Genomic DNA, 21,385 nt, shown 5'->3' with positions numbered 1-21,385 from the left:
TTCATTTTCCATCTCTACAATTCCTTCCTCTTTGTAACTTCTTTTCATTATTCTGAACCTAATTCTCCTGCTTAATTCTGACAAGCATTTTCTCTTTCCTTTCTATTTTTTTTCTTCCTTCCCTTTTTCTTTCCTTTCTTTTTTCCTTCCTCCTCCTCTGTCCCTTTCCCTTCCTCCTCTTTCTTCCCCTCTCCTCCCTCCTTCCCACTTCTCCCCCTCTTTCCTTCTTTATTTATTTTCTGTGGCCCTATCCTCCTATCATGTTTTATATTCTCATTCCATATTTTGATTTGACCCATCCATAGAAGGGTGTCCATCTTTCCTGCAAATCATGCCTACTTTGTTCTTTTATCAATTCTGTTAAAACGTCCACCTCTGCTGTTTCTAAGACTTTTTCTATCAGTTCTCCTTTTGTTGGTATATCTATCTTCTTCCAATATCTAGCATATATTACTCTTGCTGCCGTGATTATATGCAGGATCAAATACCCCTTTTTCTTCTCTATCCCCTCCGGCATAATATTCAATAAGAACAGTTCAGGTTTGAAAGATACAGTCATACCTAATATTTCCTGTAGTAGCTCATGTATCGTTTTCCAATATTTTGTCACCTTTTCACACAACCACCAAATGTGGTAAAATGTGCCTATTTTGTCTTTACATTTCCAGCATATATTGGACATATCCGGATACATTTTGGCCAATTTTTCCGGTGTCACATACCACCTATAGTACATTTTATACAAATTTTCTTTAAATGTGGCTGACTTTGTTATTTTAATATTCGTCTTCCATATCTGTGACCATTGTTCTGAATCTATATTATATCCCAGATTTGGTGCCCACTTTATCCTGCAGTCTTTTATTACCTTATCTTCCCTTTTCAATTGCATTAAATACGAGTAAAATTCCTTAATTATTTTTCCATTTGTCTCAAATAGCAATTTATCAAAGGGACACTGTTCCATATAAAATCTTTGTGGTCTGTCTTTAACAAATCTGGATTCGATTTGTGCTCTTAGCCACCAATCCATATTTATGTCCTGTTCTTTTAAATCCTCTACTGAATTTAGCTTTCCATCTTTTCCTAAAAGTTGCTCATACCTATACACTTTCTCCCAGTTTAATAAATTTGGGTGACAAATGCTTCCACTGGTGACACCCATTTTGGGATTTTTTTATATATCTGCGGTTTTAATTTTTCCTAAACGAACATTAAAGATTTTCTTATTACATGGTCCTTGAAGTATTCATGTACCTCGGCTTTTTGATACCAGAGGAATGCATGCCATCCCAATTTGAGATCATGCCCTTCTAACTTTCAAAGTCTTGTAGTCTGGATTAGAATCCATTCTTTAATCCATACCAGTGCACAGGCTTTGTAATACGTTTCCCAGTCTGACAAGACACATCCTGCTTTCTCTTCTAAGTCCTGTAGCGCTTTGAGTCTTATTCTAGGTCTTTTGCCTTGCCATATAAATTTTCAAGTTATTCTATTTAACTCTTGGAAAAACACTTGTTTCTGTATAATTGGTATAGTCTGGAACAGGGATTTGCACTTCAACATGCATACTATTCAAGAAAGTGTGGACTAATCTATATTTGGGAGGGGGAGTTCTGCAAAACTTCAGAGTGTCAGTAAGAAATCCCCAAGACAATTGTGGGGGGGGGGATCAGAAACAGCTAACCTGGTCTTTCTGTATCTCCCACCTTTTTTGTAGGCATCGTATGAGCACCACGACGGTCTGCGCGAGAAGGTGTGCCCTTTCCAGAATCAGCAGGAGGCCTGTGAGTCTTACTGTATGAGCCAACCTGACAATTGGGGGCCAGTGCTTGTTCTGTTTCTGTGTCTATCTCTTATGAGCACTTTGAGCAATTAACGGGGAGGTAGTAGTAAAGACCAGTGGGGAAAGTAAGGATGCTAACTCTTTTTACTGGCCTTGATCTTCATTTTCTAAATAAATAAATAAATATTCCTGTGTCTTTATCAGCTGCTTGATGTGCAGGCATTATTGTGACATCTGAACAGATCCAATGCAAAACTGTGATGTGTTCAAATCATAATTTGTTGAGAGAACTCTGGTTAGTCTCCCACACCACACTGTTTTTTCCTAAACTCTTTCGCTGCCTCTGAGCAGAATTCCCCAATGCAGTCCTGAGTGTCCTTGCGCTGTCTGGCTGCTGGCAAAGCATTACTGCGTAAGCAGCCCATTCACGATTGGTCAGCTGCAATAAATGGGCGGAGAAGAGGTACGAAGCCTACGGCATGCCAAGTCTCCTCAGAGATCTTTGGACTGTTCTTGGCAAAGCCAATTATCCCCTGCCCTCCACTTACCCTGTTCTGCCTAGCCACCTCACTGAATTCTTTAAACTTTTTTTTTAAACCCTCTGAAACAAAATAAAAACTTTAAAGGTTTTTTTCCACTTCCTTTCTGGCTGTTTCTCCACATTCTCTGGTTCCTTCTCAGGAATAAAATAAAAGATTGGGAAGAAATATGTAATCAAGACCAGGACACACACAACCTCCCCCTCTCCCTCCCCCCTGCAACATAAATGGGTGGGGTGGGGTGTTGAAAGCTGTTTCCCTTATGATATCTGCAAACATCACCTACCCAAAGGGAATTGCTTTGATGGGGGCTTTGTGATTAGGTTATGAGGTACCCCTCTCACATACCAGTTCATTCTACTCACCAAGGTGCATGAGGCATCTTCCTAGTCTGAAAGTCATCCCTCCTATCTTGTTGCTAAGTTTCTGTTCAATTTCAAGGATATTTCCATAAACAATGCCATTGGGTATGCCCTGGAACCTCTCTTTTTGCAAATTAAATACTGGGAAGAGTAATGAGAAGGGAAAAGGTGCCATAAGGTACTTTGCACATGTCACCTCTGGAGGGAGGGGCTGTGGCTGAGTGGTAGAACATGTGTTTTGCATACCTGAGGTTCCAGGTTCCATCTTAAGCATCTCCAACTTAAGGATCTCAGAGAACAGGAAAAGCCCTTCTCTGCTTGAGACTCTGACGATCTAGAGCTGTTCAGAGCAACCCAAGGCCCAACATGGCGTAAAGTATAACATATTGTTCTTCCTGCCGCCATAGATGATTCAGAGCTCTGGTCCTCGACACAGATCCAGGACTACAGCACCACAGACAAAGCCCGAATGGCGATGTCTCTATATGGTCGCTGCTTTCTTCATCCTACTGCCTCCCTCTGCTGGAAGGAAAGTGCTACTCCAGAAGCAACCTGTTACGACATCCCCAATTCCACAGCCACCAGATTTGACCAGGTAAAAGGGATGGCAGTCCTATGAGAAGCTCAGCAGGATGGTGGTGGGTGGGCTTTGTGGTTTAGTGTACAAGAGGTGGATAGCAAAGATGAAAGGTTGAGAGTTGTAGGTGTTGGGAACCAGCAGCTCCAAACACAGGTTTAGGGCAGTTTGTGTAGTTCTGTGATTGTTTTGTATTCTGACAGTTGGGAGAAAGGTGAGGTATAAAGTGGACTTAATTGTCTGTGGGGATTTTTGTACGAGTTGCAGCCCAAGGGGATACAATTAAAAGGAGTAGGCACTGCTAGGCAGGCATGTGATTAAGGTCTTTTCCCTCACATCTTTTTTTCTATAGACAGTTGCCACCCCTTAGCTGCTTTTACTCTCCCTCCCAGGAGACTATTTATGGCAGCTTGGGAGTAAGAAAAAGATGCGAGGGAGAAGAGTCAAATAGTCTTCTCTCCCTAAGCACGTCTCCTCTGTTTAATTGTAGACCCTGTATGGCTGCGTTCTAGTTTCACTGTTTATTTAGGTTTTATTTGTGTTAAGGGAACCTCTAGAATGTACAAAAACTATCAATTAACAAATTGCATATAGCTTCTACAACACTCACACCTTGGGGAAAATAATCATGGAAGTTTGGCTCTTAGCCTCTGATTAAAGAGAATAGTCCCTGAAGTGGGAACAGTGAAAGGAAGAACAGGATTGTTAAGGGGGAAATATGCCTGCTAGGCACATGCTCAGGCGGGGACCTCCAACACTGTCAAGCCTGTGAAAACTGGAAGTTTGAGAAAAGGCTGAGGGCACTACCACAAAATGGTTGCCACAGGGGCTGGGGTCAATAAAAAAAATTGGGCAGTTCCAAGCCAAGCATGCTTCTATGATGGAGATAGGTGTTTCTGAATGGGCACTCCCTAACTATTGAAAGGAGATGTCTCCTGAACTGTTCCTCTCCACTGAAGTGAAGAAAATGAGGATAGGCATTTATGGAAGGAGGTGCCAGGAAACACATCGGCAGTGACCATGTTGGGAATAACTGTAATAAGTTGTTTGGACCCTGTCTGGAGTAGCCCTTGCTTGTTATGTTGCCCTCATAGTTGTGTTGGAGAAAATATGACAGGAATGTTTTGTTCAAAGGTTGTCCTGCCTAACCTAGGGAAAATTGCATGGCCATGAACTACAGGCTGTCCTCCCAGACTTGTAGCTCAAGAAAACAATTGGTGTATACACAAACAAGAATTTTGGGGGCTTTTAGAGGCATGGTGTTGCTACCTAACATGGTGTTATTTCATAAAGTGAAACATCTCCTGCCTGAAATTTTCTGCTTTATAATGAGAAAGCAGCCAGTCTAGAAGGGTGAGGAATCCTTGCGCAGTCCTGGACTCTGGAAATAGTTGGTTGGGGTTATCATGTCTGAGTCTGGGACTTGTGCCCATACTTTTTCAATGCTTCAGAGCACCAAGAAAGGATGCACTGTTCTTTACTTGCCTTCCTTCTCCATTTCCTGTGGGGCAAAATTAGAGTTCTGTAGACAATAGGGGGTGGTGCAGGGGCATAGGGTTTCTCCCTTCCATCATCTCTCTCAAGCTGTAGGTCCTGTGCCCAGGCAACGACCTAGTAACCTATTTGCAGGATTAGGGGTATGTGAGTGTGTGTTCCTCTATAAAGAAGGAATTAATCCATCTTCTCCCTGCCTGTTATTATCTCTCCCAGAAAGAGCATAAGAAGAGAGAGAGATTTTTTCTTAGGAATTGATGTTTACGTAAGCATGACCATGATTGAAAGCAGGAAGACTTGTGGCTTGCATCTGCCTTACACTGGGGACAAATGTAGCAAAAGTAAACCTTTGGGGCTGTGGGAATTGAATTGTGAGGGAAGGGTTCACCAGACATGCTCTTTCTGCTTCTTGGCCTAGGTTTATATCCTTGAGGATGTGGATGTGCACCCTCAGCTGTGCTTCAAGGTGAGACATCCCAACCCTATCACTGGCACTGTAGAGCTGCATAAGACCTGCTTGGCCTCTTAGCAAGCAGTCTGATCATGCCCAAAACTGCTGCTGTATGCCAGGGTTGCCAGGTCCCCTTACTCTCCTAGCAGGAGGGAGGGACCCGGCGCTTATCTTTTTCTTCTTGCTGGCATTCTCCTTCCAGGAAGTGATGTCATCACGCAAAGCAGGGGAGGCACGCTCTCTTTATGATTTTGGCCCCAAATAGACCTGATTCCACCCATTTGGTGGAAATTGTAGAAATTGTATTTTATCTTTTAAAGATAAGATAGATAAGATATATCATGTATGCTTTCCTATTTCTGATTTCATTGACATACGCAAGCATTTTTGTATCATTGTAATTCTTTTATATTTAACCATTACAAGAGAGTTTAGACTTATTTTAAATGTGTATCTTAAAAGATAACATCAGTGATCTTTGGCTAGAATGCAAAGTTTTCACTTGACACCTGGAATAAACAAAGTTCTGATCTCTTCTGTCAGAGGGCCGATTCATTTTAAGAGACTAGCTATTGTAGAGGATAGTCATCTCAGTACAGCCCTGTGGTTTAGTGGTTAACATGTTGCTTTAGAACAGACAAAGAGACTCTCAGTTTCCACATGCCTGTTTTAAAAGGGTTGCTGCTTTAAAGGGAATGGGGAAGGGAGGGAGTAAAACTCTGTATCAGCAGCTAACATTTAAACAGAGTATATAAAAAGTACATCGTAAAACCAAGTAAAACTAAGATGCACATATAAAACACAAAAACAGCAGATTAAAACATAAGGCAGGGCCTCATTGATGGAATGTCAAGCAAACAAACAATCTTTACCTGTTGGCAGAATAAAGTGATAGAAGGGGCAAAGATCCCTAGGGAGTGAGTTCTATAATTTTGGCTCTAAGGGATGTCTCTGATTTACATGTCTGAGTCTGAACTTCATTTCTACCTTTATAAAATCTGGCCTGTGCTGTATTGGATCAAATCCAAGGAAGACTTCTTATTCCATGCTGTTTCTCATATGTTCTAGAGACTGAGAGCCTCTCTGCACAAGACATCTGAGACGTGTTCTCCATGTGTCGGGAGATGCAATGTTAGCTGGGAAGTGCAGTTTTGAAAGACAAAGCCTGCGGAGATTGCTTCGGAGGGGATGGATTCTCTCATAGCCCTCTGCTGCCTCTGGCGTGCCAGATTCTCTCCCCTTCTGAAGCTTTTACCCTGCCACCCTTGCTGTTTAAAACTTTGAATTAACTGAGCCTTGGCAAGGCAAAGGCTTGGGAAGGGGAGATGCTAGAGGTCACAGAGGGCTGTGAGAGAATTCATGCCCTCTGGAGCAATCTCACAGGCTCTGTCTTTTAAAACAATGCTTCCCGGCTAACGTTGCATCTCCCGACACGAGAAGAACATGTCTCAGATGTCTTGTGTACAGAGACTCTGAGAGGATGTTTTGACATCAGCCTTCAAAAGCGTAAAGGGCTGCCTAAAGAAGAGTAGAGATTTACAATGCAATACTGAAATCAATGGTCTTAGACGAGAGGTACTCTGCACAGGATTGCTCCAGATGAGAAACAATGGGTCCAACAGCAGCCCCCCCAAACCCTCCAACGTTTCAGTTGGACTGTTCAACTGCAAGAGTGTTGAAAGCATTAGAACAGATGATTGGGGCCATTATGAAATCTTCATTGCTGGTGGTCCTTAAAAGGAGGTTGGCCAAACATTGGATTAGATACGTTTAAGGGGATCCAGGAGGCAGGAGAAGTAGCTGGGTGATCAGTTCTGTTTCTGTGGAAGAGCCATCCTTGAAAGAGAGGAGGGCAGGTTCTCTTCCTCAGTCAAGATGTTTCAGGAATGCAGAGGGCTGGACTAGTACCACAGAGCCTCTTTTGACTGATGTTGTTCTGCAGTTTCATTCAGTGTAAAGTGCAGGATTTCCACAGGACTCTGCCACTGACTTGCTCTTTCCTCTCTAGTTCTCTTCCTCAGTCAAGATGTTTCAGGAATGCAGAGGGCTGGACTAGCACCACAGAGCCTCTTTTGGCTCATGTTGTTCTGCAGTTTCATTCAGTGTAAAGTGCAGGATTTCCACAGGACTCTGCCACTGACTTGCTCTTTCCTCTCTAGTTTTCTTATAGTAACAGCAGCCGTGTTGAGTGCCCGCACCGGATAGGTGAGTGTGCTTATAAGACCTAATGCAAACACTGGGTGGTTTGCTACCATGGAATAGTAAGGAGACTAAGGGAAGAGGGGTTGATTTCTGAGTATTGAAACAATTAATGAGTGGCTTGGATTATGCTTATGAGGGTTGTAAACACTGGACCTAATGAAGGCTTCCGTTGCCCATCTCTTATATTCCTTTCCTTTATGACAGTGCTGTTCCATACCTGCTGAGTTTCAGTGGCACGAGAGTTCCTTTGAGGACAACTCCAAGGCTCACTTTACTGAATCCACAGCTTTGCCTCTACACTAATCCCAATTTCCTGGCTCTACCATTGAGGCCAAGGAGAAAGCACCTCTTGGGGTGCCACATTTCCACATCCTACATCCCATTAGTTATGGAACCCCTGTAGCTCCTACTCAGGGCTTTTTTCTGGGAAAAGAAGTGGTGGAACTCAGTGGGTTGCCAGCACAGGGGGCAACTCCTGGCGGAAAGTGGTGCCCCTGGTACCACATGTGCACGTGTAAAGTGTGCACATGCTTCCGGGACCATGCAATGATGTCACCTTGGGTCAGCTAGAACAAGGGGGGGGAGTTTTTTAAAGTTTAAATCGCCCTAGGTGAAAATGGTCACATGGCCGGTGGCCCCACCCCCTGATCTCCAGACAGAGGCACGGCGCAGAGGGCGCTCTAAACTCCCCTCTGTCTGGAGATCAAGGGGCCAGGCCACCGGCCATGTGACCATTTTCGAGAGGTGCCGGAACTCCATTCCATTGAGTTCCAGCAGGAAAAAAGCCCTGCTCCTATAACTGAACAATGTTACTGTGCTACTTGCAACAGACTAGTCTATGGGTTGCCCTTTCTAGTTCCCTTTGCAATTTCCAAACTGACTCAGAAAGCCTTTCCATACATAATTTTGCTTTTAGCAATTAGATGCTATTCATTCAGTGCATTTCCATAATTATGTCAGAGTGGGAATTAAAGATAGAATGAAAAGAATAATGTAAAGGACACTGAGCCTATATGACTGAGTGGTCAGAATGTCAGACGAGGACCTGGCATATCAAGGTTCAAATCGTGCTCTGCCATCATACTCAGCATGGTGCAGTTGTTAAGAGTATCTGGGAGGTGGGAGATCCAAGCCCCTAGTCTGCCATAAAATTTGCTGGTGACCTTGGGCCAGTCACTGTCTCATTCAACCTAACTTACATTCCAGAGGTGTTGTGAGGATAAAACAGGAAAGGGTGGATTATGTCTGCTGCTTGGAGCACCTTCAGGGAAGGGTGGGATAAAAATATGATAGTAGCATTTTGACAGCCTACAGTGGTCTGGCTAGCGCTGCAATTGTGCTTCCAGTGTAAAAAAAAAATACCACAAATCATATCTGATGAGGGACACACACACCCTCCCCCAGAAAACAGCACAGAAAACGCTGGAATTGACAGCAACATTAGTGAAGAAATAATAGTGTGCTGATGTTGTTTTGCAAAGATGTGTTACAGAATATTTGGCAGCCCTCCAGATGTTAGTGTAACCACACCCGCACCTTAACTAATATAAACTATCCACTGTTAAAGGCAAAGTGTTCCCTTTTGTTAGTGGACAATTTAAAAGAAAACAAATAAAATTGTTCACAATGAGTATGTGTGTGTTTTAATGAAGATAAGAGGGTTTGCTCTTGAGAGTTTAAACTTGAATGCCCTTGCTTAGTTTCTGCCAGTACTACAAAATTGTTGTTCTTAAGATTTGCATTTGAATTGTTATTGCTAAAACTAGACTGCACCACACAAATCAAGGAAGTGCAGAATACACATTCCCTTGGTTCTGCTGTACAGGTAATGAAATTTCCCTAGGAATCCATAGGTATGGTTTGCTTCCACTTTTTTAAAAATGTGAATTGTACACAGTTCTCTACTATAAGATCATGGGTTGGATCCAAAGTACTGTGATTGATATGGATTTCACCAAAGGAGTTTTTGCCCCTTCCCACTGGCTGCCTCCCCTGCACCCAAAAGCCACTCCTGAGGAATGAGAGATTCTCTGGAATGGTGCAGGATGGAAGCAATCGCAATTATGCATAGTTTGCTTGTGGACATAGGAGTGATACAGAGATAGAACAAGTGGATATCTGCCTGAATCTTTTTGAGAAAGGCGGACTATTTAAATGTATGTGGTATAGGCCCCTTGAGCATAGCTGAAAGTGGATATGTGGTGTGTTATGTAAATATAAATAATATGGGATGCACAGGGACATGGGCCACACAGTTTGTAACTTTTTTTAAATTTTAAAGCAAGTTTTCCCTTTGCAAGGTTTGCCAATAGCAGAGATGTTATTAATGGGCATTGTTCATCCACTTTTTATTTCCTTCTGTTCTTCCCTTCTAGACACTGTCTGGAATGTCTCTCTCAGTGTCCAGTTCCTGCAGGTCCACTTGCATTTCCACTCCCACGTACCAGCATCCTTCAGTTCAGCCTTATGTCAACAGCAGCAGCCTCTGGACCAGTGTGTGCAAGAACCACCAATCTATACCATCACACATGTATGTAGCTACTGAAGAAAAGAGGGGCGAGGGAATCTGGGTTGGGGAATCAGGAAGCCAGCATGGATGGGTGAAGAGGGGCTGGGAACACGGACTTCAGCTGGGAGGGGTGTTGTCAAAGAAGATACCATGATTTCACATCATCATCATTATTTTGCAGCCAGAAGGACCGGACCCATGGGATCTAGACCTTATCCTGCCTTGGCGGATCTCAAGGAGCTGTGTACTGGTAAGGATCAGCCCCAGCCTCTGTATTTGGATACATAATTCACCAAGAAGAGAACCAAGTGAGAAGGTTGAGCTGCTACAGATTCCCAGAGGCCAATTTCATTAGCCAAATACGCAAACTAAAGCAAATTCTCACCAAATCCAGGTCGAGGGTCTCAGTCTCCAGTACGAACACTCTTTTCTTCTAATTTGGCAGGTCTGGCGTTCTGATGTGCGCTTCTCTGGCAAACAGCTTCTGTGCCCAGATAGTAAGTCACAGTGTCATGTTAAATTGGAAGCAAGATGGCGATGGGGGACAGGTCCTGGTCTTAACATAGAGAATAGCCATTTGCACCATGTCCTGCATAGTAGAGGTGGGGCGCTGCTGGGTTCCATTTGATGGGTTTCTGCATGGAGGAAAAGTGAGGCCCTTCTTGGAAGGGCTGGGGAGCAGTGTGGGATCTTGTTGGCATGGGTCAGGGTGAAGTTATGCTCTGGAGGGTAGGAGATATCCCATGCCTCGCTTACAGAGGCACCTCATGTTTTATGAGTGAGTCTCATCTCTTTTTTATGCCAGGATGGGGGACTGTTCAGTGAATGGGGGAGGGATCAGGGAAAGCATAATGGAATCTCCAAGGAGGGATGTTTTGGTGCTTGGGTTCCCCCATAGCGTTGGCATTTATAAGGGATGGGTAGCATACAAACACATGTACACACATTGGAGAGAAGAGATTTCATTAAGGCTTTTCAGCTGGAGGATGGATGACAGTAGAGAAGGCATACACTGATCTATTTAAATGGAAGAGCTGTAGGAATGGCGCTTTTTTGGGTGGAGTTTTCGCCCCCTCTTTCTAATTTCATTCTCTTTCTCTGCCAGTTTCTCGCAAGTACTGGGGGCTACTGGCCTTTGGACTGGGAGTGGGACTGGGGATGCTGGTAGGAATCATCCTGCTGATTCGCTGGGGCTTGCACAGATTCCACAGAGGTGAGAAGCATCAGAGGGACTGAAGAATGTTGTCTATGGATCGATGTGAGATTCTGGGATTTGTAAGACTAGTGTAGAAAGCTTGGCTGTGGTATTGTACAAGCTCAGATAGTACAGAAAAGGGCAAATAACATTAGCAAGAGCCTCTTTCCTGCCTGTTCACCAATCACATCGATTGTGGTGTGAACTGTAAATATCAGTCTGGGGGAGTGGTGCAGGAAGAACAAGCTAGCAAATCAAGGATGAGTTAGAGGAAACAGACTTTAGGCGCCCTGAGCTTGAAGAAGTCAAGAGAGTGGGAGAGTGCCCACATCTGCATCGGGTACAAAGGGAAAGCAAAGACACCCTTAGGAAAAGCCATTAGGGAGTATGGTGTTTAAGCAATCACTTTTTGCCGGGGAAGAGGCCTTGGGACCTATTGAGATTCTGGGATACAAATACTTTAAACCAATAAATGAGGAATTAAGCACACAAAGGTGCCTTATATTGAGGCAGACCATTGGTCTATCAAGGTCAGTATTTTCTATTTCGAGTGGCATCAGCTCTCCAGGGTCTCAGGCAAAGGGTCTTTCACATCACCTACAACCTGACCCTTTTAACTGGAGATGCCTGGGGACTGACCTCTGCATGCAAAGGAGATGGTCAGCCGCTGACCTGAAGCCTAACCCCAAATTCAAGCACCAGCAATACACTCCTGGTGTGGGGTGTATTTTCAGTGGTGGTTTATCACTATTTCATCAGATAGGAACACATTTATAAGAATGTGCAACCACTGAAGAACTATCACTATTAAATAATATTTTAAAGAACCACCAAGGCACATAGTACTTTATAAATAGCACTATGACCTGGATGGCACAGAGTAGCTTGATCTTGTCAGATCTCTGAAGCCAAGCAGGGTTGTTCCTGGTTAGTATTTGGATGGATGGGAACCCTCAGAGGAAGTCCACGTTATTATGTAGAGGCAGGTGGTGGCAAACTACTTCTTAAAGTGTAATCCTAAGAAAAGTTACTCCAATCTAAGACCACTGAGTTCAATGGGCTTAGACTGGAGTAATTCTTCTTAGGATTGCACTATTAGTCTCTTGTCTTGAAAACCCCAGCAGGGATCACCATAAATCTGCTAACATGAAGGCACTTACACACACACACACACACACACACACACACAAAAGGTAGGTCCCTGCCCTAAGGAGCTGATAATATAAGTGTAGGCACAGGAAGTGAGAATAAGCAAGTAAAGGATACGGGATGAATATGTGCAAATTTAGTAACATATACGTACTGGTGGTGGTGGTGAGTGCCCTCAAGTCATAGTTGACTTATGGTGACCCCTGGTGGGGTTTTCATAGCAAGAGACTAACAGAGGAGGTTTGCCATTGCCTGCCTCTGCAACCCTGATCTTCGTAGGAGGTCTCCCATCCAATTACTAACCAAGGCTGATCCTGCTTAGCTTCTGAGATCTGATGAGATCAGGCTCACCTGGGCTCAGTACATATACTGAGTCTTCATTAAAAAGATGGCCTGGCAATTATAGTGTGTTAGCATTTCTTATTTAAAAAATTTGCAGAGTCAGTGTGATGTGGAGTTTAGGGCTGGGAGACCCAGGTTCAAGTTCCCACTGTGCCATGAAACTTACAGGGGGACCATTGGCTAGTCAATCTGTCTTAGCCTGCCCTGCCTTATAGGGTTGTTGTGAGGATAAAATGGAGAATGGGAGAGAGATGTATGCTGCCCTCAGCACCTTAAAGGAAGGATAGGATGGGAAACATACTAAACATTGTTATTTGGCTTCTGATATCATTGGGTGGTCAGTCTGACAGGCTATGAAGAGGAGTGTTTTTGATGCTAAGGAAGGAGACAGCCCACATCTGTCAAATGTAAACACCGGATCCTTTCTTTTCCCAGATATCCCCAGCAGAGGCTGTTCCCGTCCCATCCTATTGATCTATTCTCCTGACTCAGAGGAGCACAAGCAGTTGGTGTGTGCCTTTGCTGCACTGTTGCGTTCAGCGCTGTGCTGCCCTGTGCTGCTGGACCTCTGGGAACTGAGCCATGTGGGGCGGCTGGGCATCTTGCCCTGGATGTATGCCCAGCGAGAACATGTCAGCCGGGAGCAGGGGCAAGTGCTGGTCCTGTGGAGTGCAGGCAGTGCGTGTGCCTATGGACTTTGGCAAGGGAAAGCGAGAGCTGGCACCCAGCCAGCTCCAGAGCCCCACGACCTGTTTGGGGCCGCCATGGCCTGCTTGCAAGGTGAACTGCGGAGCACATCAGGGGCTGCCCAACAAAGTGACTGGGTAATAGCCTATTTCAGCAAGCTGTGCGGACGACGGGACATTCCCCAGGCCCTGCGCTATCTTCCCCGCTATCGCCTACCTCAGGAACTGCCTGGCCTAGTGAGGGTACTACAGGGCCCTTCCATGTCAACCCCTGGCTGGTTCAGAGCCAGTGCCAAAGCCTTGGTGCGCCGCCTACTCAGGGCCGAGAAGAAGAAAGCTCCACGAAGCCGGCTCCATCAGCCCTGGAGGAAAACTACAGATAGGTTTGCAGGCTCTCTCTTTCCTCTTGCTCATCGCAAACTGCGTAGACCAAACTGCACTTGAGTGGTTGCTAAGAGACACACATCTATGGACCCAAAGGTGGTTCAATGGAACAGCCCCACGTTGTGTGTGAGTGGCAGGATGTGGGCACAAAGCAGGCCTCAGAAAGGTCTGCTCCCTTCTATAAGCTAGAGGCCAGGCATTTATAGCCTGCCCCTCCCAAGAAGAAGGGCCAAACTCAGCCCAGTATCCTGAGGAAAGGAGAGGCTGCCCTGCCTGCCAGCTGGGCTTGACCTCACATGGTGGCCATGGCAACAGTTGCCATGCCAATGACAGCATGCTGTAAGTTGATGCTAGTAAGGAGAGAAAGTTGGAAGGTCAGTCATGCTGAAAGAGGGACTGTGCAATATTTGTGTCGTATGTGTATGACAGGCATGTCGAAAGATTGTAGGGAGCTCTGTTGGCTCACAGAAACATTCGCAAAAGAAAAGGCAAGCAACACCTTTTTATTAGAAGTCTCGTAGCACCTTAAAGGCTAACAAAATTTATTCCAGCATAAGCTATCATGAATCAGACCTCATCACAAAATGGTGGGCAAGCTTTTGAGTTCCCCAGAACTCTTCAGGTTGGATGTTCAGTACAAAGCAAGAAAAGTGAGGGTGGGGGAAAGAAAAAAGTGTTTCATGCTATGATGGAAAAGCTCCATTCTGCAGCATGTAAAATCCGGAACAGAACACAGTCTTAACTGTATGATGTGGCCCTAGGTGTGCAAGAAGTTTCAGGGTGCACCAAGGCTATTGGGACAGAGAAGCCAACAAAATGGCCACATTCTCTTGGAGAATATTAAACTTAGCAGTTAATCAGCTGTCTTTCCAGCACACATAGTTTGTGTCAGTGGTTTCCCAACTGGAGCAGTCTACCAAGGCCTGTTGTTAGGACTGACAGAGGGCAGAAGGTCATGCCAAGCATCCTGAGCCCACCCACCCCTCCCACTACTAAGTACCAGGGCAACGTGCCCACAACCTAATAGCCAAATGGGATAGGCTGACTGTACGTTGTTCGCTGACAAGTGCCATGAGTCATAAATCCCTTTGATATCTCCTGTTCGGATAAAAACAAAACAAGGGGTGTGGCAAAGGGAGGGGGTTCTTATTTTGCTGTATGTATTCCAGCTGTCACGGCTGGCTCTCACTCAGGTCCTATATATATATATATATATATATATTTCCTATTTTGTTTGGAATAAGGTAATAAAAATGACTTTAAAAAAAGTAAAGGTCATCTTCATGCTTATTGTATTTACAGAACCTTCTCTTACAGAACCTGGTTTGGGAAGATAGTTTCAGGAGGGTAGCCGTGTTGGTCTGTAGTAGAAGAGCAAGATTTGGGTCCAGTAGCACCTTACAAGCCCAACTAGATTTCCAGGGCATGAGCTTCCGAGAATCAAGGCTTTTTATATGAACAAGCTTATTAGCTACTTTCCTTTGGAGAGAACTCTGCAGATTTTGTTTGCAGAACGAAGGCTCCAGGATGGAAGCATTCCTGTATGACAACATGGCCCTTCCAGATGACTTGTGGGCAGTTTTCTTAATCAAATATTGTGATTCATCTAAGCCACTTCTGGGTCGAACTGGAAAGTGGAATGGTTTGTACTGGTGCCTAAGGATACGCAATACATAGGACTACACATGCAACCTGGCGTCTCTGTGACTGTGACTTGGTCCCACGTGTAATCCTTTTACACTCTTAAGCAACGTGGTTGGGTTTTTTTTACATGACATGCACTGTGTTCCTAAGCATCTTTTCTTAGAAGTAAGCACCATTCATTGCAGTGGAATTTCCTTGTAAATGGGCTTAGCCAAGCCCACCTGCTGGGAGACAATAATGGTGAACACATCCATGTGAGTTCTAGGTTAACAGGAGAAAAGTGGTATATAAATATGCTGAAATATATTAACATGATTCACCAGTGACTGACCAATTAAGAGCCGAAACAGACGTGACGCATTTCACGTGCCGTCCACGCGATTGCACTTACACGTGTCTCCAGCGGGTTTTGCTGTTCACGTGCTGCCAGTGTGTTTCGGAACCCCCCCTACACGCGTTCGCGGTCGACCGTCCACGGGTTCTCGGCTGTACTTCTGTGACGCGCTTCCCTTGGCGCATGCTCACAAGAAAATGGCCGAGAAATAGGCCATCAGTTGCTGCACCTGAAGTGGCCGGCAGGTGGCGTCATGCATTGATCGTCACTATAAGTTGGCATCGCGTCATAGCACTCTATGCGCGCTGTCCGGGTTTGCCGATGCTTGTTGGGGTTTGCTGAAAGGGCTGTTCGAAGTGACGCGGGGTGCCAGCCCCAAGAGCAGCGGGCAGGTCCTGCACCCAGCATGACCGTTGCCTATATTTTCCCTTTACCTTTGTTGCATGCAGAATGCACACTACACAGTTTGTTTAAAAAGCTTTATTGTTTTCTCTTAAAAGATTGCATTCATTTTACAAAACTCCAAACTGTTTGTGTGCCACTCTGGGCCTTGCAAGGGTCAACCCAGCTTCTTCGCAGGCCTTGTCTTGTTAGATTGTCTCTGGTAGAGCCCGCCACACGCTGACTGGCCGCATGTGTGCAGGACCCACGGCTGTGCAGACACCTGTCGGCGTCTCTGGCCTGAAGCACTGGGCTCCCCGGTCCTGTGCCCGCCGATTCTGTTACGTCTTGAGGGCCGGCTCCCCGCCTGCATGTCCGCCCAATGAACATTTTGCTGACATTCAATTCCCTGGATGGTCCAATCCACCTTTCTTTGTGGTGGGGGCGGATCTTGGGGTTGCCGAATCGGGGCACCTCGTGATGATTGACGTGTTCCGCATCCCCTCGGGGTGCGTGGAGTGTGGCTGTGGACCGTTCGCCGAGGGGATATAACAGTCCTTCCAGACGCGAGCGCGCCGCACAGCGTGGAGCGATGCCGCCTCGTGTCCGAGCGCGCAGCCCCTGGCGTCGGTTCGAGGTCCACATGCTGCTCTCAGCGATCCTGCGCATGGGCTACGCGGGGGAGCTAATGCGCGGGGCGCGGGCACGTGCACCGCACGCCTGGGAGGCGCTCTCCCGTGGCCTGGCGGTGTCGGGCGTCGCGCACTCGCCACAGGAATGCCGTGGGAAGTTCCGCCAGCTCCGGGACCGCTTCCTGCGCTGGCGCCAGGGGGGTCAGCTCCGACCACCGCCACACCACCGCGCAATGGAGCGCCTTCAGGAGGAGTCTGAACGGTTGGCGGCGGCGGGCCAGCAGCCGAGAGGTGAGCAGCTTTTCCGCTTTGCGCGCTTTGCGCCGGCCCTGACTTTATTCGCACGCCCCCTTTGCCGGTGGGGGACAAAAAAGAGCGCGGTGCGCCGGCTTGGCGGGCCAGGGGAGCGCGGCGCTGGAGCTCTGTGTCTTGACTGTTTGCTCTTCTGCAGGGGAGGAGCACGGGGCAGAGATCATATCCGTGACCAGTGGAGAGGAGGCGGAGGAGGTGCCGGGCGCGGTTGTCCTCCGTGCGCCGCCATCATCGCCCACCGGAGTGGTGGCGGATAGCCCGATCCGCCCTGAGTCCGCCACAACCATGGAGCCAGGTGGGTCTGCAGGTGTGACACGGATGTGCGGATGAGGGCGGGGGAGGGCTCCCCCCTGCCGCGGCCAGGGCGCTTGATGGGCCTGGCGTTGGCAGAAGTGAATTTTTTGCCCGCCCTTGAAATCCCTGAACACATAACGTTTTGTACCGGCACAGACTCATCCGGTTCCAGCGCGGGGACTTCGCGGGATGAGGGGCGCAGGGCAGAGCTGGAGCGGGAGGCTGTGCCCATAACAGTGCGTGGGCAGGTCGCGGTGGAGGCCTGCCTCAGAGTGTGTAAGTGGGGTGCCATTTCTGCTTCGAGAGGCGGGTGGGCCATCAGGGTTTTGAGCCACTGGCGACGGCGAAGATCTGTGGCTATGTGGTGGCCGCGGTATTGATCGCCGTGCCGGCAAGATCCATTGTCCTATGTTTCCCCAATGGAGACAGGTGGGGGGGGGAAGGGAACCCATTACTGGAGATGGGGTGAGATGGCGGGTGCGTGGCTCTCATTGTGCTCTCTCCTGCAGTGAACCGAACCGAGGCGGCGGTGACCAGGATGGCGGAGGAGATCACGGCTATTGGTCAAGCGGTCCAGGACATGCGCCGGGACATGGCCACACTGCTGGGGAGGGGGGGGGCGGGTGACGGTGCACACTCATAAAGAGAGCCTGCTGTGATTGGGGTTTGTTCAAGGTTGTTTTGTAAATAAATGTTTCTTGTATCCCTGTTTACAGTCGTTTCGTGAGGAGACACCCCCCACCCCCCACCTCCAGGGGCCACACTACCCTGCGCGTGCCTGGACATGTCCCAAGCTGAGAGGGACAAGGGGCTGGGGAAGCCTTCAGGTGGCTCTTGCCAGGCAGAAGGGGCACACATAGCACCCATCTTTGGCATGCAGGCTTGCAAAACTTCTCCTTTGAGGCCTACTGGCTCTTGCCAGGCAGAGGGGGCACACATAGCACCCATCTTTGGCATGCAGGCTTGCAAAACTTCTCCTTTGAGGCCTACTGACTCTTGCCAGGCAGAGGGGGCACACATAGCACCCATCTTTGGCATGCAGGCTTGCAAAACTTCTCCTTTGAGGCCTACTGGCTCTTGCCAGGCAGAGGGGGCACACATAGCACCCATCTTTGGCATGCAGGCTTGCAAAACTTCTCCTTTGAGGCCTACGGGGTGGGTGCCTGGCAGAGGGGGCACACATAGCACCCATCTTTGGCATGCAGGCTTGCAAAACTTCTCCTTTGAGGCCTACTGGCTCTTGCCAGGCAGAGGGGGCACACATAGCACCCATCTTTGGCATGCAGGCTTGCAAAACTTCTCCTTTGAGGCCTACTGGCTCTTGCCAGGCAGAGGGGGCACACATAGCACCCATCTTTGGCATGCAGGCTTGCAAAACTTCTCCTTTGAGGCCTACTGGCTCTTGCCAGGCAGAGGGGGCACACATAGCACCCATCTTTGGCATGCAGGCTTGCAAAACTTCTCCTTTGAGGCCTACTGGCTCTTGCCAGGCAGAGGGGGCACACATAGCACCCATCTTTGGCATGCAGGCTTGCAAAACTTCTCCTTTGAGGCCTACTGGCTCTGGCCAGGCAGAGGGGGCACACATAGCACCCATCTTTGGCATGCAGGCTTGCAAAACTTCTCCTTTGAGGCCTACTGGCTCTGGCCAGGCAGAGGGGGCACACATAGCACCCATCTTTGGCATGCAGGCTTGCAAAACTTCTCCTTTGAGGCCTACGGGGTGGGTGCCTGGCGTAGGACGGGCGAGAAGCGTGCCTGGACATGTCCCAAGCTGAGAGGGACAAGGGGCTGGGGAAGCCTTCAGGTGGCTCTTGCCAGGCAGAGGGGGCACACATAGCACCCATCTTTGGCATGCAGGCTTGCAAAACTTCTCCTTTGAGGCCTACTGGCTCTTGCCAGGCAGAGGGGGCACACATAGCACCCATCTTTGGCATGCAGGCTTGCAAAACTTCTCCTTTGAGGCCTACTGGCTCTTGCCAGGCAGAGGGGGCACACATAGCACCCATCTTTGGCATGCAGGCTTGCAAAACTTCTCCTTTGAGGCCTACTGGCTCTTGCCAGGCAGAGGGGGCACACATAGCACCCATCTTTGGCATGCAGGCTTGCAAAACTTCTCCTTTGAGGCCTACTGGCTCTTGCCAGGCAGAGGGGGCACACATAGCACCCATCTTTGGCATGCAGGCTTGCAAAACTTCTCCTTTGAGGCCTACGGGGTGGGTGCCTGGCGTAGGACGGGCGAGAAGCGTGCCTGGACATGTCCCAAGCTGAGAGGGACAAGGGGCTGGGGAAGCCTTCAGGTGGCTCTTGCCAGGCAGAGGGGGCACACATAGCACCCATCTTTGGCATGCAGGCTTGCAAAACTTCTCCTTTGAGGCCTACTGGCTCTTGCCAGGCAGAGGGGGGAAAAAAAGCACCCATCTTTGGCATGCAGGCTTGCAAAACTTCTCCTTTGAGTCCTACTGGCTCTGGCCAGGCAGAGGGGGCACACATAGCACCCATCTTTGGCATGCAGGCTTGCAAAACTTCTCCTTTGAGGCCTACTGGCTCTGGCCAGGCAGAGGGGGCACACATAGCACCCATCTTTGGCATGCAGGCTTGCAAAACTTCTCCTTTGAGGCCTACGGGGTGGGTGCCTGGCAGAGGGGGCACACATAGCACCCATCTTTGGCATGCAGGCTTGCAAAACTTCTCCTTTGAGGCCTACTGGCTCTTGCCAGGCAGAGGGGGCACACATAGCACCCATCTTTGGCATGCAGGCTTGCAAAACTTCTCCTTTGAGGCCTACTGGCTCTTGCCAGGCAGAGGGGGCACACATAGCACCCATCTTTGGCATGCAGGCTTGCAAAACTTCTCCTTTGAGGCCTACTGGCTCTTGCCAGGCAGAGGGGGCACACATAGCACCCATCTTTGGCATGCAGGCTTGCAAAACTTCTCCTTTGAGGCCTACTGGCTCTGGCCAGGCAGAGGGGGCACACATAGCACCCATCTTTGGCATGCAGGCTTGCAAAACTTCTCCTTTGAGGCCTACTGGCTCTGGCCAGGCAGAGGGGGCACACATAGCACCCATCTTTGGCATGCAGGCTTGCAAAACTTCTCCTTTGAGGCCTACTGGCTCTGGCCAGGCAGAGGGGGCACACATAGCACCCATCTTTGGCATGCAGGCTTGCAAAACTTCTCCTTTGAGGCCTACGGGGTGGGTGCCTGGCGTAGGACGGGCGAGAAGCGTGCCTGGACATGTCCCAAGCTGAGAGGGACAAGGGGCTGGGGAAGCCTTCAGGTGGCTCTTGCCAGGCAGAGGGGGCACACATAGCACCCATCTTTGGCATGCAGGCTTGCAAAACTTCTCCTTTGAGGCCTACTGGCTCTTGCCAGGCAGAGGGGGCACACATAGCACCCATCTTTGGCATGCAGGCTTGCAAAACTTCTCCTTTGAGGCCTACTGGCTCTGGCCAGGCAGAGGGGGCACACATAGCACCCATCTTTGGCATGCAGGCTTGCAAAACTTCTCCTTTGAGGCCTACTGGCTCTTGCCAGGCAGAGGGGGCACACATAGCACCCATCTTTGGCATGCAGGCTTGCAAAACTTCTCCTTTGAGGCCTACTGGCTCTTGCCAGGCAGAGGGGGCACACATAGCACCCATCTTTGGCATGCAGGCTTGCAAAACTTCTCCTTTGAGGCCTACGGGGTGGGTGCCTGGCGTAGGACGGGCGAGAAGCGTGCCTGGACATGTCCCAAGCTGAGAGGGACAAGGGGCTGGGGAAGCCTTCAGGTGGCTCTTGCCAGGCAGAGGGGGCACACATAGCACCCATCTTTGGCATGCAGGCTTGCAAAACTTCTCCTTTGAGGCCTACTGGCTCTTGCCAGGCAGAGGGGGGAAAAAAAGCACCCATCTTTGGCATGCAGGCTTGCAAAACTTCTCCTTTGAGTCCTACTGGCTCTGGCCAGGCAGAGGGGGCACACATAGCACCCATCTTTGGCATGCAGGCTTGCAAAACTTCTCCTTTGAGGCCTACTGGCTCTGGCCAGGCAGAGGGGGCACACATAGCACCCATCTTTGGCATGCAGGCTTGCAAAACTTCTCCTTTGAGGCCTACGGGGTGGGTGCCTG

General features: G+C 48.4%; 1 protein-coding gene across 1 annotated transcript in view; it reads left to right on the top strand.

Annotated features, from left to right (window-relative positions):
• IL17RE (interleukin 17 receptor E) overlaps positions 1 to 14,881 on the top strand; it is a 29,351-nt gene extending 14,470 nt beyond the window's left edge. The window contains exons 8-16 of the mRNA XM_054978772.1: positions 1,721 to 1,787; positions 3,095 to 3,282; positions 5,177 to 5,224; positions 7,369 to 7,414; positions 9,787 to 9,941; positions 10,102 to 10,170; positions 10,366 to 10,417; positions 11,026 to 11,133; positions 13,042 to 14,881. Of these exons, the coding sequence (XP_054834747.1) occupies positions 1,721 to 1,787; positions 3,095 to 3,282; positions 5,177 to 5,224; positions 7,369 to 7,414; positions 9,787 to 9,941; positions 10,102 to 10,170; positions 10,366 to 10,417; positions 11,026 to 11,133; positions 13,042 to 13,736 (1,428 nt within the window). The 3' untranslated portion in view covers positions 13,737 to 14,881. The remainder of the gene's footprint in view (positions 1 to 1,720; positions 1,788 to 3,094; positions 3,283 to 5,176; positions 5,225 to 7,368; positions 7,415 to 9,786; positions 9,942 to 10,101; positions 10,171 to 10,365; positions 10,418 to 11,025; positions 11,134 to 13,041) is intronic.
• Positions 14,882 to 21,385: the final 6,504 nt, after the last annotated feature.

Source organism: Eublepharis macularius, chromosome 4 (assembly GCF_028583425.1).
Source record: "Eublepharis macularius isolate TG4126 chromosome 4, MPM_Emac_v1.0, whole genome shotgun sequence".
Taxonomy (NCBI): domain Eukaryota; kingdom Metazoa; phylum Chordata; class Lepidosauria; order Squamata; family Eublepharidae; genus Eublepharis; species Eublepharis macularius.
The sequence above is the reverse complement of the archived record's forward strand: the minus strand, read 5'-3'. Positions and strand labels throughout refer to the sequence as shown.